Source organism: Trachinotus anak, unplaced genomic scaffold (assembly GCF_046630095.1).
Source record: "Trachinotus anak isolate AG129_WGS33_773 ecotype Australia unplaced genomic scaffold, CSIRO_AGI_Tana_v1 ptg000024l, whole genome shotgun sequence".
In the NCBI taxonomy this organism is placed as follows: Eukaryota; Metazoa; Chordata; class Actinopteri; order Carangiformes; family Carangidae; genus Trachinotus; species Trachinotus anak.
Window position 1 is genome coordinate 4,761,514 of NW_027273875.1, and position 16,386 is coordinate 4,777,899.

At 38.9% G+C, this 16,386-nt stretch overlaps 2 protein-coding genes across 2 annotated transcripts; both read right to left on the reverse strand.

The window, feature by feature from the left end:
• Positions 1 to 1,050: 1,050 nt before the first annotated feature.
• LOC139607485 (G protein-activated inward rectifier potassium channel 3-like) lies at positions 1,051 to 4,636 on the reverse strand. Its single transcript, XM_071460383.1, has 3 exons — positions 4,325 to 4,636; positions 2,385 to 3,594; positions 1,051 to 1,506 (listed from the first exon to the last, which is right to left on the reverse strand). The coding sequence occupies exons 1-3, from the start codon at positions 4,517 to 4,519 to the stop codon at positions 1,301 to 1,303; spliced, it is 1,611 nt and encodes a 536-aa protein (XP_071316484.1). The 5' UTR covers positions 4,520 to 4,636; the 3' UTR covers positions 1,051 to 1,300.
• Positions 4,637 to 6,462: 1,826 nt separating this feature from the next.
• Positions 6,463 to 15,535, reverse strand: zw10 (zw10 kinetochore protein). Its single transcript, XM_071460385.1, has 16 exons — positions 15,333 to 15,535; positions 14,144 to 14,278; positions 13,895 to 13,996; positions 13,465 to 13,542; positions 12,593 to 12,752; positions 12,284 to 12,436; positions 11,753 to 11,950; positions 11,485 to 11,621; positions 11,082 to 11,264; positions 10,350 to 10,570; positions 9,686 to 9,757; positions 9,416 to 9,585; positions 9,102 to 9,232; positions 8,760 to 8,891; positions 7,866 to 8,068; positions 6,463 to 7,214 (listed from the first exon to the last, which is right to left on the reverse strand). The coding sequence occupies exons 1-16, from the start codon at positions 15,435 to 15,437 to the stop codon at positions 7,094 to 7,096; spliced, it is 2,301 nt and encodes a 766-aa protein (XP_071316486.1). The 5' UTR covers positions 15,438 to 15,535; the 3' UTR covers positions 6,463 to 7,093.
• Between the last annotated feature and the right edge of the window lie 851 nt (positions 15,536 to 16,386).

The following is a 16,386-nucleotide window of genomic DNA, read 5'->3' on the forward strand; positions in this document are numbered from 1 at the left end:
AATAGTACTTCTTCTTCTTTGGATTTAACAGCGTTGCCGCATTAGCGCCGCCTGCGGGGTTGGAGTTTGTGTTACAACGAAGAGAGGTTTATTTGTTTCCTCTAATTTTCATTAACAAAATCCACAGTAGAGTGTAATCAGTGGTGTACTCAGATCCCTTGCTTAAGTAAAAGTACCTGTACACGAATGTAAAATTACTCCATCACATATCAAAGTCCTGCATTCAAAATCCCACCAAGACAAAGAACAAAGGTATTCTTAGCAAAACATAAGTAAAATATAAGTAAAAGTTCTCATTATGCAGAAATAAGCCCCCTGTCAGTGATATAATATTTTATATAACGTATTAGATTGTTGACACTGATGCATCAGATAAGCATGCAGCATTTTACCGCTGTAGCTGCTTGACTTTATATACAGTTAGATAGTTAGTTCAGTCCAGTGGTTCCCAACCTGGGTATCTGGTCCTTGCAGTGGGACACAAGATAAATCTGAGGGGTTGTGAGATGATTAATCAGGGTTGAAAAGAAGAACACAAACTTGTGATACACATATTTTCATTTTCTTGGACTTTTTGCCAGTTTGGACCTCAAAGAGTTATTTCACCTCAGCACTTTCATTGTATGCTACTTTATACTTCCACCTCACTACATTCGAGAGCTATAGTTAGTTCCTTTGCAGATTAAGGTTTTACATACAAAATATATGATAAAATGGGATGTAGGCTATAAAAGTTAAACTGTCAGTTAAACAGTGCATAAAGTTATGTAATGATAAGACACTGACAGGGATCACCCTGCTGTATAATGAGCACTTCAAATATTGACACCTTATGCACATTTTGCTGATGGTGCCTATGTGATGGCAGGATATGATATGAAAGGACCATATTACATGATGTCAACTGAGCCAGTTCCACTCGCCAAACAAAGACCATGCAGTTGAACCTTGTGGAGTTGTAATGTAATGTAATAAGTTGTCCTTTGAGTCAAGATTATTTTACCACACTACTTTTTTTTAACTGCCCAGACAAGACCACAGACAGCAAGGTTTAGCATGAGGTTATTTTTATTTTTGAAAATTTATTTAAACCCAACATAAAACATCTCACAGTGTCACATAGATTAAATTGAATATATTAATAAAAACATAGAGCAAAGTTTATACACACAAATGAAAAGCATAAGTTATGACTACCCTGAGATCAATATTCATGAAGTGTGAGTGTTATAGCTTATCAGGGAAGATCATTAAATGCAACATCATATGCAATATTAATGTGCAGAAACAAAACATTTGTTTAGCCAACATTTTCTAAAATAAAGCTTCTTGTTCCTTTGCTTCTGTCTTTTGCGCTGAGCAGGGACATTTGTACTTCAAAGGTTTTATCAAATGCACTGTAATCGACACGAAATGCCCCTTTCTCCAAAGAAATGCATGACTCAAATCGGTGACCCCACAGGATCTCATCCTCCGTGTAGGAAGTCCTTGCTTGGCATGTCATACCTGCAACACAAGTCAACAGGGAATCTGGTAAGTGTCAGTCACTTTATTGGAAAAAGAGCTGACAAATAAATTCAGAACAGCATTTACATCTGGACACATGTAACACTCTGTGGTCTTGTTTTGCAGAGTTAATTAGAAAAACTGAACTTTTACAAATGACTGATTCAAGGTACTTCCTTTACAAAGTCTGCTGCTCAGTGCTATTGGTGTGCTGTATCTTAACAGTAACAATAGGGTGCAATATGCTAGAAGCTGCTGTGGTCCACAAAGTTTAATCTCATCACGTATCCAAGTTGTAGCCTAAAATAAACAAAATAGTGATGGTATAATTAATATAGCAAGTTTAGATGCTATTCAAGACTAAATTTGAACCCCCTTAGTTGTTTTCAGCTTGTCAACAGCTCCAACATGCCAAAATACCTCTTCTAGCAGCAGTGTTAACACTCCTTCTGCTGCCATCAAATTCTTATGTGATTGTTTAGAATACACAGTACAAAAGAGGCATTGCAAATGGCAGAGGCTCAAAGGAGCTATTCCTTTTTTTGCATGAGATACAATTAGTATGAAGACCCAGAATCAAATCACAACTTTAAAGTTATGCAGGAACAAAGACAACAGCTTTGGTGTGTCTTCAGCGATGCTGAAAAACAAAATAAGTGATCTGAGAGAGTCAGAGTACGTTAAACAGTACAAATCCCGAAGCTCAAGCAGCTGGCCATGGTCTCTCCATCCATGCACACCTCTTACTAAATGCGCCACTTAACTCTTTGATAAATGTTAAAAATGATAAATGCAATGCTTTAAAATACAGCTGTTTCAGTATTGACATGCTGCAGCTAGTTGTAGGACAACACCAGACTTAAAACACTTCTACAAACCTGATGCCTCCACAATGCCCTCCAGGATGACAATGATCTCAAAGGTTTCCCTCTTCAGACGCTCAGCCCCCACCCCCCAGAAGGGGCTGCTTTCATTGATGACGTGGGTTATGGTCTGGGGTTCCACTAGGAGCAGCCTGTCTCCCCCAGTGTCATAGCCCAGATTGATCTCTGACTGCTCCAGTGGGATGAACTCACCCTCCTTGGTCTGCCTGGACTTGATCAGCTTAGCTCGGATCTTGGCATCCACCATGTGGCTCGCTCTCAGATCCCCAATGCGGAAGAGCATGCACAACTTCTCGTCACGCTCACATATGACACAGTGCTTGCTGAAGATCAACGTCTGGGCTCTCTGCTGCGGCCGGGAAATTTTAACAAACATGCAGCCCACCATCAGAGCATCAATAATGGAGCCAAGGATGGACTGGACCATCAGGAGTACTGTCCCCTCAGGACAGTTAGCAGTCACCATCCTAGAGCCATACCCAATAGTCCTCTGGCTCTCTAATGACAGCAGCAGAGCTGATAGGAAACTGTCTACATTTTGGAAGCACGCCTGCCATTGTGGGTCGTTAACATGTGCAATGTCATCACGCAACCAGGCACCTAAAAAGTAGATTCCACCAAAGGCCACCCATGTGAGAATGTAGCACATAGTGAAGACAAGAAGGAACCAGCGATACTTGAGGTCCACTAATGTGGTGAAAATATCAGAGATAAAGCGACTCTTGTCTTCAATAGGTCCCAGATTGACCCTGCACTTGCCATCCTTGGTGACATAACGCTGCCGCTGATTGCTGGCAATGACGTGCAATGACTGCTCATCACCCAACAGTTTGCAACGCTTCTTGTGGCTCTTTGCACCATGTTGCTTCTCTGTTGCAGACACTGGAACACTGATGCTGCCAGTGGAGCCTCTTGATTGCCATCTGGAGCTAAAACGTTTGAGGTGTCTTCTGCGATGCAAACGCTGAGGCTTCGGGGTCTCTTCTATTGGTTCAAGAGGAGCTGCTTGGATAGTGTGCTGTTGGGGGTGCTCTTGCTTAGTCAAATTCAGAGCCAGAGAGGACTGACTCCATGGACTCTGAGTCTGGGAGGGGGAGGCTTCTTGGGATGATGGGAGTGATGAGCAGTTAGCATAGTTCAAGTTGTGGATAAGAGAGGCTCTTTTTGTTATCATCATTGATGCAACAGTGGATTTAGCTGCACCCTGAAATGAAAGACAACAGTGCATAATATTCACCAAATGTACAAACCCATAACTAAACATACACTTTACAATAAACAAAACCATTGCACTGGCTGCCATTGCTGACACTATTATTACCATGAACACAATCGTGAAAATGACCCTTTTGACTAAGTCCTATATACACTGTTCTACTGCCATAGATACTCACGAGAGCACCAAATATGTGTCAATTCACAGGTGAGAGCAGTCCTCAACAAATACACCATTTCCTCCCATTTGAGTAACATTTGCTGAAAACTACAGTGCCCATCTGTTTTAAGAAATTACAGTCTTTTTTAAAGATAAAAATATATATCTGTAACCGGTTTTTAAAGAGTTACATCTTTTTGTAACAATAAATGTACTTGGGGAGAGCCACAGACTGGGTAGGGAAGTCAGACTAATACATTGTTGGTTTTGGTCTTTTCATGGGATTTGCGGGGATTAATTCTTTCAATGCAAACAATAGATAAGAAGCCTTCTTACAGTGGAGCCCTTTCACTTACAAATAATAAATATTGAATGATATGTTGAATTTTTTGAATGATTTTTTAGGGGTTGTTTTACCCTCTATAAATATTCTTTCCTCTCTGTCATGAAAGGGGAGGGAGTTACATTTGAAATGGAAATGCAAATTTTGTCACAATATAGGCTACACAACTGTACAGTACTCGTGCCGACTTACAGTGATGAATATAGAAAGTGGTACCTTGAAGGTGTAAGGACTGTAACGTATTGATTCTGGCTGTGGTCTGGGCAGGTATGCCAGCAGATGTTTAGCAGTGAGAGTCTGCGTCGGGGGAATGGAGTTCCTGCGAGGCTCAATCCTGATGGGGCTCCTGATATGACGGTTGCACTGAATGTTTTCTAGAGTCTCTCTGCTGCACATCACAGTGGTGCTCATTGCTGAGGTCTTCAAGACGTTGATTACTCTTCAAGTTTTGCTTCTGTTTGGGCAACAACATTAAATTGAATTAGATCAAATATGTTATTTTTTTCATATGCAGCCACATTACGTCACTAAAACAACTAAATATCTCCTGTTAGTGCTGCTTCAATACTTACTTCAGTAAGTGTTTGTAGAAATGAAGATATGTATGTGCCATTGATGAAGGCACTTGAGATGCTTTGAAAATTTCATTCGATGCAACATGTATATGAAATTTTCTATTTTCATTTTGCTGACAACTTCTGTTTATATTCTGATGCTCTTCCTTGAAGAAAATCTTTGAGATCCCCCAGATACTGAATGTCTCCAGACCAGCCCAAGCTGTGATGGTGTATGATGATGTGCCAAAAGCAAATGTTGCTTTACTTCCTCATCAGCATAACATGAGATCTCATCTGTCTGAAGTGGGCTGATCAGTGTCTCAGCACTGCTGCAATTTATTACACATGAAGGGATTATCACTAATCCTCAAAATTAATCAGAGAAACACCAAGGAACATGATGGATTTGAAAAGATTACTGACTGTATTTGCCTGAGGGCTTAGAAATAGTATTGTCCAGATGTGGCCAAATGAACTGTGGTAAATTCACTTCTCTGTTGCAAACATTTTAAACCATGCTGTGGTTACTGTGTCACAACACTCTCACAGAAAACATGAACACATTTCTCAATCCTGACTATGGCCCATCTGTATGGAGCCAATCAGACTGATTTTTTGAGGGAATATATCTTCTTAAACCAGCAGAAAATATCTAAAAAAAAATAAAAAAATAAAAAAGGAGGAAGAGAAGGATCTAAAGGGTCAGTTACATCTTTTTATACTGAGTCTATTCTGAGTGTTGCTGTAATATGTTTTGTTTAAATGGAAATGTCCCAATGGAACAATAATAAGTACCAAATTAGTTATTTACAGGAAACATCATGCAAATAAAAGTGTGATCTGTAGCAGTTGGTCAATTAATCAATTAGTTGATCAAGAGAAAATTAATCACCAAAAAAATTCATAATCAATTAAATGTTTAAGTCATTCTGTTCTCTGGTTTCTGCTTCTCCATTGTGAGAATTTGTGGCTTTTCCCATGTTATATAATGTAGTTAACTGAATATTTTCAAATTATAACAGACAGACATAAACACATTTGATGGCATGTCCCTGGGCAATTGTGACTTTATAAATTACATGTAATTTTATACACTACTCATTTTATTGGGGAAAAAAATAATTGAATTAATTGATAATGAAGATGATGGTTTGTTGCAAAACTAAAATTAGTATCCAAAAATCATCCTGTCAATTTTACAAATACACAAATGTCAAATAACCATGTTTTTTCTGATTGCTACCACTGATTATAATAAATCCACTGAAACAGTCATTACAAAAAGGGGAAATAATCACATACCTCTGTAAGCATGCATTAAGATGAATACAGCTGCTGCCAGAATTTAACTTCCTTGTTGAAGTCATCAGGTTTGATCAGATGAAGAAAGACACATGGAGCGAGGGGAGCTACTGTGCAACTGTCTAGCTGTTTGTCCCCTCCCTCCGTGTCATTCACAGTGCAAATACTAACAATGTTCAGCCCATAACACTGCATGTGGCTGTGGCAGCTCTGAGTCAGTGGACCACCATTATATCAGGTCAAATTATTAGATTTAAACATCACTTTGCTATCTTGTATTAGAAGAGAGGATCAATTATACATTGATCCTCATACATAGAGCATTATACATAAAGCATAACTCCAGAACAAGGACACCCCTAGCCCCAATTACCTGGCTGATACTACAGGCAGTTACAATTATTTAGTAACAACATAAAAAGCATTATGTAATGGCACCAAAATCATCATCACATGGATAAAAAACAACAACAATTTAGAAACAGTTCTAAAAAGTTGAGTCTTTTGGTTTATTTGGACAAATAAATACAGTTTACAAGAGTTCGTTTTAATGGCTTGTGAAGGAAAATTTTTAACAAGAGATGCAAGGTCCAGGGTGTCTTTGTCAGAACAAAATTTTCATTTAGAGGCATTGAGGTTCAACAATCACTCGACAAACCTTTCACATCTGCAGTGACATTGGAACAGAAGAGTGGAGACGTCTGAAAGAAGCCACAGATGAAGTCTGACCAGTAAGTTACAGCAAAGTTAACCCTGGATACCATCACGTGTCAACAGATGGCAAGCCACTGGTTACACAACCTCAGCTGGCTTTGTCATAGAAAACTCCAAAGCTATACAACTGAGGCTGGAGGATGCTGATGTTAAGAAGCCTTCATGTAATCTCTGCAGGACTAATTGCAGCCTAAATGCTGAGAAGGAACACATCCCACAGATTGATTACAACCAGCTTAAACCGCCAAAGAGGACAAACATTTCTCTGTGACAAACTGTTCAATCTAGATACATCTAAGTGTATATATCTAATAGACATGACAGAAAATGGAAATGAATACAGACATGAATCATATTTTCCAGAGAGGAAAAGTGCTGTAGTATCTTCTTGGTGGTCATTAGCTCCAAGTATCTATTTGATTTTGGTCAGAGCTACAGCTCTCCTCTCCGTGTTCTGGAACAAGGCTCGGATCAGATTCTTCACCTCCGAACTGGAAAACTCCAACGCCAACGGACCTTTACCATCAGCCCACCTGCAGAGAGGGATCATGGGCAAATCAGCCAGTCTGACACAAAAAAAAACAGTATGACCGTACCCAGAGGCCCTTCTTTCAATGATAAAGGAGCACTCAATCAATTTTATTGTTTCTTTTGTCTCTTTTTTGGCAAATGAATTAGACTCAAATACGAGTGTAGGGAGGTGGAGAAAGAGTCTGCAACCATAACTCAACAAAAGATCAACAAGGCCTAACATCTACCATCATAATAACATCATATGTTCATTATTACCATAATATCAATATTGTATTGAAATATCACAGTATTGTCAATACGAGTATATCCCAACACCCCTAGTTTTAGCCTCTGCTGCTTTGGTTTTGAACACTTTTTTTGTTAAAAACCTTTTGCTATATGCAATCTGTTAAGTTGCACAATATCAGCATATTAATCACTGAATGTAGCCCATTGGTGTCCTGAAACTTTCAGCAAACAAACCACATAATTAATTCTACTCCAGATAAGTTTAGTAAAATAACTAGAGAGAGAACAAATAAGATAAAAACAACTAACTATAGTTACTGGATATAAAAATTACACTGAATATGTTCAAGCCTTAATGTCTTAAATAATTTAATAATTTTTTAACAACTGAATATTTTTTAAGACTTTAAGACCCTTCTTACCTGTCGACAATCTCCTGCAGGTTGGCCCGCAGCACAATAACCAGCTCCTTGAAGGTACCCCACTTCCTCACATAGAGAGGCACTTCCTCCTGATACTTCCTGTTCTTGTTTTCCTCAGCCAGAGGAATGAAGACCAGTGGCCCTTCTTCAATGATGGTTTGGCACAGAGTGTGTAGGTGCTCCCCATCCTCAGAGGAAATATCCTGTAGACAGGTAAGTGAGAAACAAAATCCATGTTAATCATTAACAATGTATCAAGTATATAGTAGATCATTTAAAAAAAAGTACTGTCTTCTCAGGCATACAACAACATGTTTGTTTCAAAATGCAACATAACCAGTAATTTCCTCATGTGTGCACTGTCTGCTTGAGCTGAGGCAATTTATGACTTGGTGTTGGAGGGCTTTATAACCCACTCCCACTTAAGGGCAAATGGTTTGGAATGACACTTGTGGCAGACCCTCTCTGTGAACGCACAAATGGTGTGAGAGTGGGTAAGGGGAAGGTGTAGGGGCTGGTCTGGTATTGGGCCTTAGTGTAATTTCACCCTCCTCAATGCTTTCTCACCAGGCCTTTATTACTGACCAGTATGTATTTGTGCTCTCCACCGACTTTGCCATTATTTTAATCCCAGCTTTTATTATAGAATTTACCGACACATCTTTTCAGCCAGTTGGGCCCCAGAATTCTGCTCCCAGGTCTGTTTCAGAATTTTTGCCCATGATCACATTGTTCATTTAAGGCTTAGACGACATTTTACTATTGAGATCACTCCCCTTTTATGAATTTGCAACATTTGTACAGTTTTGTATTTTTTGTTATGTTCATTTTATCACATTGATATCAGACAGGTCCTACATTTACATAGAGACACTGATAGAAATAAAGACAAACCTCTAGCATCATGATTTTGGCAATGACTTCTGAGATGGCAGTGTTGAGGAGGTTGCCCATGGCTTTACAATAGATGCTGACTGGTAGGACGTCCTGCCATACTGTACCCAGCTGTTTCAACTGATGAATGACCTGCAGTCAAAAAAAGAGAAGAAAAGTATATGTGTGAAAAGCAGCAAATGACTGACAGAATGAATAATAAAGGCTTGGTGAGGCTAACGATAGATGTAATAGACATTTTATAGAGAGTAATCCATAACAACATGAAAGTCTACAGCTGAATCACAATTTTTCTGACACATTCTCTTAATTACAACATTATTACAACTCATTTCCTCTCACCTGTCTTACTGCTTTGCTAGCTGCAATGTAATTATCTTCGTCATCCAAGTTGCAGAAGTTGTGAGCGGTGGAAAGTCTCTCCAACAGTTCAGCTCTCTGAACATTCAATTGTGCTAAGAAGCACTGGGCACCTAAAGGAAAACGTGCAGGCAATGAATGTCTACAGGAAATTTTAATGAAACCACGCCAGCAGTTTTGGAGATACCCTGTCATAGACTTAAGTGTTAGGCATGAAATTTATTCAGCTTCTGGCAGCCACAAATATCTGTACCAAATTTCATGGCAATGTGGCCAACAGTTGTAGAACTGTTTACCTAGTTTCCTGAATCCAGGCACCATGTCAACAAATGTTGCAACACCCTCACTGAGGGGCTGTGGCAAGTGGGCTCTGAAATGGTGGCCTAGAGTAAGCAGGTGGTGGGCCAGATACATGCAGTTGTTGTGCTGAATGGCAGCTAGGTGAGGAAACTTGAGCAGGTTCTCCCTGGATGGAGTAGCAGAGAAACAAGAGACAACCTTTTACACCTTCAGGTGAAATGTGGTGGTTTGGTCTGCTATACATCATGTGATGGAAACATCCTTACTTGTGATATGTTGGTACAACATCATGGAAGAGCTGGAAAATGTTTCTCACAGTGAAGAAGAGTTGTAATGCACTGAAAAGAACAGAAAAATTTATTAATTTGTTACAACACTTCATTCACTCACTTCATTCACTGATGAACCCTGGTGGTCTGATAAAGAACATTATCAGATAGATGCAAATCGCAGGATTCAGTGAAGCTTAAGTCTATCTAGGAGCAAAAAGTCACAATATTGTAGCTTGTGCTTTTTTTTTGAAAATTCAACATTCACATTGTTTTGAGCATCAGCGTGATCCAACCTTTTTATGTATTTTTTGTGAATGATAGTTCTATTTGACAATAGGTTGTTTTATTGACTGCAAATTGCTCTATTGCTGTCAATATGTATGTCACTGCCCTACTCCTGAGAGCAGGCTGCAACTCTACTGACTTAACTAGCTTCACAATGTTTTGTAATGATTTTAGATCAACAGTGCTGTGAACCAAATATTCTTTGCAGAACAAAAAAATGTATTAAATCAAGAAATCATAAATCCTGCTAAATCCTCACTGTCAGGGGAGTCTTGGTATTTCCATTGAACAATTACATTGTGCTGCCAGGCACTTTACACCCATTTGTAGGTCAGTACAATGGACAGTGAGGTCTTTGAGCACTGTAACATACCATTGTGTGGAGCTTCCAACGGCCTCACACAGGGTATTGAGTGTCAGCTCCATCAGCTGCTGCACTGACTCACTGATGCGACAGGCTGGTAGACACAGACTCCATGCAGACAGCTGCTTTGTGTTCTCCATTATCATCTCGTTTGTGGTCTCTTGCTTGACCTTCACCTCTGAACTTGGAGCTGGCAGCTTGGGGAGATGCAGCTTGGAGTCTGGTGTGATCTAACAGAGGGAGATTGAAAGGAAAAAAAAAAAAAGAAAAAAATCAATGGATCATTTTGGGAGATGCATCATGTAAAACTGGACATAGTATAGTCGAATACAAAATTGTCAAATTTATAGTGTGCAATTTTTTATATGACCGAGTCAGAGAGGTGCTTATTTCAATTTCATTGTATTTTTTTGCAGCCATGGTCTGGTGGTACTGTTATTCTTGATATATTTGTTAATGTATAATTCTATTATATGCATTTTAAAGCTAGTATGTAAATGATAGACATGAATGTAGGAATAACATTCTGCTTAAATAGAAGTAAGCCTAGTTCATGGTTCATGCTTACAAGTGAATCTCCTTCAACTTGCAGCATATCTGGGAAATATTTGATACTTAGACTTGTTTACTAAACTTATGCATGCTCAATATGTCCTGTCTTCCATTTTAGTTCATGGCAACTGCATCAATCATGAGTCTCCAGTGTATTCATCCAGACACTTAGCCCTAGCTCACACATACTTTGACAGTGTTGTGCATCTTGGAGGTCATGAGTTTGCGTGCTGCCACGATAACGTCCTTGCACTTTTTGCTGGCAAAGTGACAGTTGACATCTCTTGCATATTTGAGCAAGTCTGTGGAATCGCCCTGCAGATACTCCATCTCCTTCAGAGACTTCTCAAACTCCTCGGTTTCTTTGATCACCTTAGATATAAGTACAAGAAAAATACATTGCAAAGTAATCTATATAAAAATACAGTAAATATAAACACTGCTTATACACAGACTAGAATAATATCTTAGAACAGCGAGAAAAAAAGTCACATTTCTTGTCTATGAGCCTAATGAAATGCTCACAAAAGTGAAAAGGTAACGCATGTGCTACAATATCCTTATACAATACAAAGTGATATTAGGTCCCAACCGTGTTATATTTCTCCAGCTGACTGCTGTTGGTGGGGATGGAATAGAGCAGACACTCATGTATGATGCACTGGGAAATTTCCTCCCATATCAGCTCCCCCAAGATAGCTGAGAGCTTTTTATCAGCAAAGGACACATCTGAAAAATAAGAATAATAAATGAAACATACACCTAATGAATCATGAAGTCCTGATCAGCGTGTACACAATGACACTGAGCAACCTTAAAGCATGATATATCATTTCTATATGGGCCCTGTCATACTGTACCTAGCAGGTGTGAGTGCAGTGTCTTGAGCACCAGGAGCAGTTTGCTGTAGACCTGTGAAGGAGTGGATCGCTCCTCCTGGCTCTCCTCCAAACACTGTAAGGCCAGGATGGTTCCCTCATCCTGCTGCTCTGTTACCCTCACTGACAGTGACGGGTACATCACCAACGGCTTCAGCATGTTCTTCAACAGTACTTGACCTGAGCAACAAAAACAGAAACTAGTACTGAGCAGGTTTTGACCTTGAATACACTGGGCTACAATAGGTTACAAGTTGCAGTGAAGAAATGCCAAAACTATGTTTAGAAACAGTGTCTCCATTACATAGTCCACCAGAAAGCTCAAACTATTTTTGTTTTTCCAACTTTAAAATGTCCTAGGCAGTACATACTGAATGTCAGGCACAATTCTCTAATGTGCTGAGAATATCAAATTAACTGAAATACAGTGTCTGGAAGGTATATTAATACATTTTAATAGATCATTACAGTACTGCATATTTAAGAGCAATCAGTGTTGCTGCTCATTCTTACTGAAGAGTTTGATCTTGTGCTGAAGGTCTCCCTGGATGGCCAGCGCTTGCAGGACACAGCACAACAAAGCAGGTGGTTTCAGTTCACTGTCCTTACTGCAAGGATGGCTCAGGTTAAGCTCCACCTTCAGGAAGGACTTCACACCTGCAGGTTCTGGTGGTACAAACAGCTACTGTTAATGCAACTTGTTCAGGCAGGTTTGCTGTCATATTTCTGAAGGTAAGTTTTTGAAAGTCAAAGACCATCTTATAAAGTGCATGTATTTTATACAAGCTGGGAAACACACACGTTTTTCTGAGGAAGTCTTACCCTTTGAGGACGGTAATCTCCAGATGACGAGGCGCTTCCATTCGTCTCCCAAGTGGTAAATTAAGTTTTCTCTCTGCACAGTCAACTCAGAGCTGAGAGTACTGAGCAGTGGCAGGTGGGAAGTCTTCCAGCCCTTCAATGAGTCCACACTGGCTTTAGCCTGAAAAAATATTACCCATCAATCAGTATGTTGACATGAGTTGAGAAACTAGGATACTGTAAATGGGCAAACATGTTGCATGTCAGTCATCAGATTTCTTCTCTATCCTTGACCTTATTTCAGAACTAATACAGTGCTTACTGTATTATTATATTACATGAATGCTTGTCTACACAGGAGGTGATTCAACCACGTTTTTCAGTTGTCACCTTGACTGAGACACTCTTTTCACAGGATTCAAAGGAATGGCATTGCTGGTGTAATTTCACAGGTCACTAGAAATGTCATGAGAACCAATACTTTGGTACCAAGTTGATGCAAAAATTCTGAAAATGTGATGGTACTTGCTTTCAATAGTACCAAAGGTAGCAAAGGTACCATAGACGTGTTAGGTACTGGAGATTCGATTCTTCCAGGACTGACAAGGGCAGTATAATAACCCTACAAGTGTCCTAGTCTGACATCAAGCTCAAAGAGATAAGAACAGCCTCTGCTGTTTTTTTTTTTGTTATTGCTATTCTTCTGACATTTGGGTCACTTTCCCTAACAAGTTCAGGTGTAGCACAGGATAGTTGACAGCCTATCTGAAAAGAATTACCATACATAATGAAAGATTTAATTTGACTCAGTTTAAGTTGAATTTCAATTAATTGCCCAGTCTTAGTTCAGAGTGGGAATAAGGCAGTTTGGATATGATGTCAGCAGCTCTTACCCTTTCCAGCTGGTTGGCTGCATCAACATACTTCTTCTCCAGTAAAGCTTTGCTGAACTCCTCCATTGCATTGTGAAACTAGGCCACACAGAAGAAATGACACCCACAGAAATGTTCAGACGAGTAAATTATGGATGCTCAAAATACCACTTTTTCTCTACTAATACCATTATGAAAGCTAGACTATTTCTTTTTTTCAGGACAATGCAGATGGTAAATTTTATTTGAGTTCCTTACAGAAAGAAATTAATATAAAACGCAATTAATTTTTCATCATTTTTTTATGAATAAAGTCACATGAGCATCCTTTTGATTTTATGTCAGTTTATTTCATTTTGTAAATGATATGTTCATAAGGCATATTAACGCTACTTATAAATTACTATTCATAACATTATATTTGACTTAATAAATTGTTTGTATAGTGTACCTCTTTTAGGTGTCCTAGCATTGTTATGACGATAGTATTTTTCTCCAGCTGCTGCTTCAGCTTTGCATACTCAGCCACAGCCACATGGATATTCTGCTGCACCTGTGTTCACGTACACAAACATCAAACAGTTAAAAAACTATGACAGTGCTGTAAATCCACCCCAAGAAAAACAGAACCCAGTCTGATCTGCTCTTTTTAGGACCTAGGTTAAGTATTGCTCTAATTTATAAACAGAATTATACATACCTCATTCTCAATGCAATTTTTAAGGACATCCATTTCTTTGGAGACCTCATCAACCTGTACCATTAATTCCTCAGATCCTTGAAGGCTTGGTAGAAAGTCACCATACCTCTTATTTATCATGTCACATACTTCTTCCTATTAAAAAAAAACATGTAGGAGGAAGAGTTAAGTTCAGAGCATAACTTTCTGCAGTTTGTGTACAATTGTGTATATCATAAATCTCATCCTCTTGTTAAAGCAGCATTACGTACTACATGCTACACATTATCACATGACTAATAATAAAAAGAACATCTCTTTGTGTGTTATGTACATGCCAATCAGTCATTATCAGTAGGCCTGTCCTGAATTGAAGCATGGCAAATGACACAACTGTTGAATCATAGCTTCAAAATGAGAATTTCATCAAATATATTCCACTTGTAAAAATCCTCACATTTCAGAGAATGTTGTTTTCAGTATATATTAGTCGTTTCAGCACTTCTAATACTGTACATACATATTTATGCTATAAACTGATTTGGGCTCAAAACAACAACAACAAAGTTCATGAACAAAACATTTGTTCATAAAAGTCAGCTCAACACCGTTTTAGCAGTTGATCTACGAGTTATTCACTTTTTTATTCGGCCATAATGTCTTAAAGTAGTTATCAGTTGGTCAAGTGACTGATTATTATCAATTAGTCTCATCATAGGTGTTAGTGGGCTTTTGGCATCAAGCCTGTATCCTCTAACCAATACCTGAAAAGCATAAATAATTTTAGTATTCACGTTGTCCTTGACGTTTACACAGCTAAGAAGAAAGGGTGTCGTTTTAACTATTGAATGCACATTAATACTTCTACTGTAAAGTTATTTTCTTAAGCTTTCAAATGTGCCCTTACGTTGTAATGTTTGTTATAATGGAGCCACGTAGCTAGTTAGAGAGCAGCACATATAGCTAAGTCTTGCTAACGAAAATGCACTAAACTCGGTTTAAACTAGCTGGAGAGTCCACTTTATACCAGCTAATCGTGTCGCCCATATCTATTTGCAGCTGAGTGTTATTTCAGGGAAAACCGTAGAAATCGAGCCAGCGTTAGACAAAGGATGAGTCAAGTTTAAGACCTGTCAATGTTAGCGCTAACAGCTAACGCTAGTTCAAACTTTACTCAGTGTAGCTACTGCTATGCTAGCAAACGGATTACCTTTGTATCTTCCACCTTGCGCGACATTTTGCTTATTTTACTGGACAGGTCCTCTTTCTCCAGTTTGCCAGAGCTGGCGAGTACTTCAGTTACAAACGACGCCATCGTGTAGCAATGTTTTAATGTTTTTTCAAAAGTGTGACAGGTCAGCACAACAACTCAAGACCCGCCAGGAGGTGTGATTGGTTCCAAGATGCTGGCCACTGGATCCGCCTCCTCCGCCTCCTCCTCCTCCTCCTCCTCCTCCCCGCCTTCTTCGTCGTTTTTATTGGAAGATATATTGATATCATTACTGCCCCCAAATGTTAGAAGAGTGTAAAACCTCACTGTCAAATGGTGGATTCAGCTGAATTCATGCAAAAAAAAAAAAAAAAAAGTATGGCAAGAAAACTGAGAATACAAGGACAATAATTAAAAACACAAGTAGAAAGTATGCTCTGCAGTATATACAGGACAGTAAGGGTGAAAAGAAAACATTATCACCTGTCTGTGGGTTAAATACCCAGTGGTATTATTATTATTAGCATTATTATTTTTATCAACTATGATTTTGGCCAAGTTAGTACTTTGCATCTTGTCACTATGACTCACTATAGTCTGAATGAGTCATCGAAGCCAGAGAAAGCTGACATTGTGGAGTCATTGCAGCTGGATGTGCCATAAACTAAGACCTACCTGTGTGTTAGGAACACTTGTACAAGCTAATGCAAACCAATACGACTGCACTGCAAAAGTAATATCTTTTTGAAGTTTATAATTTTGGGTTTTTGCTGACAGACAGTGATGGAAGAAAATACCAAATATTACTAATTTCTTATTACGTAAGCAGCAGCCATTTTTTCTGTTGTAGATTGTCGAGGTGGAGCTAGTTTTAACTACTTTACATACATTTAGGTAGTTTAATCCAGTGGTTCCCAGCCTAGGGGGAAGATAAAGCTGTGAGATAATTGTTTGCAATGTTCTGATAGACAAATCTGTTTTGATATTTTGGACTATTCTGTAATCTTTTGATATTTAGAGTGGAAATGCATTTTTGATCGGACTTCTAACAACT

What these genes read in the sequence shown, in the direction of transcription:
- LOC139607485 (XM_071460383.1), bottom strand. Translation starts at nt 4,519, where the DNA reads ATGAGCACCACTGTGATGTGCAGCAGAGAGACTCTAGAAAACATTCAG. An exon ending in ACAGTCCTTACACCTTCAAG is followed by an intron (nt 3,595 to 4,324) that starts GTACCACTTTCT and finishes CTTTCATTTCAG; the next exon opens with GGTGCAGCTAAATCCACTGT. An exon ending in GGGCATTGTGGAGGCATCAG is followed by an intron (nt 1,507 to 2,384) that starts GTTTGTAGAAGT and finishes CTTGTGTTGCAG; the next exon opens with GTATGACATGCCAAGCAAGG.
- zw10 (XM_071460385.1), bottom strand. Translation starts at nt 15,437, where the DNA reads ATGGCGTCGTTTGTAACTGAAGTACTCGCCAGCTCTGGCAAACTGGAG. An exon ending in AAAATTGCATTGAGAATGAG is followed by an intron (nt 13,997 to 14,143) that starts GTATGTATAATT and finishes ACGTGAACACAG; the next exon opens with GTGCAGCAGAATATCCATGT. An exon ending in CAGCCAACCAGCTGGAAAGG is followed by an intron (nt 12,753 to 13,464) that starts GTAAGAGCTGCT and finishes ATATTTTTTCAG; the next exon opens with GCTAAAGCCAGTGTGGACTC.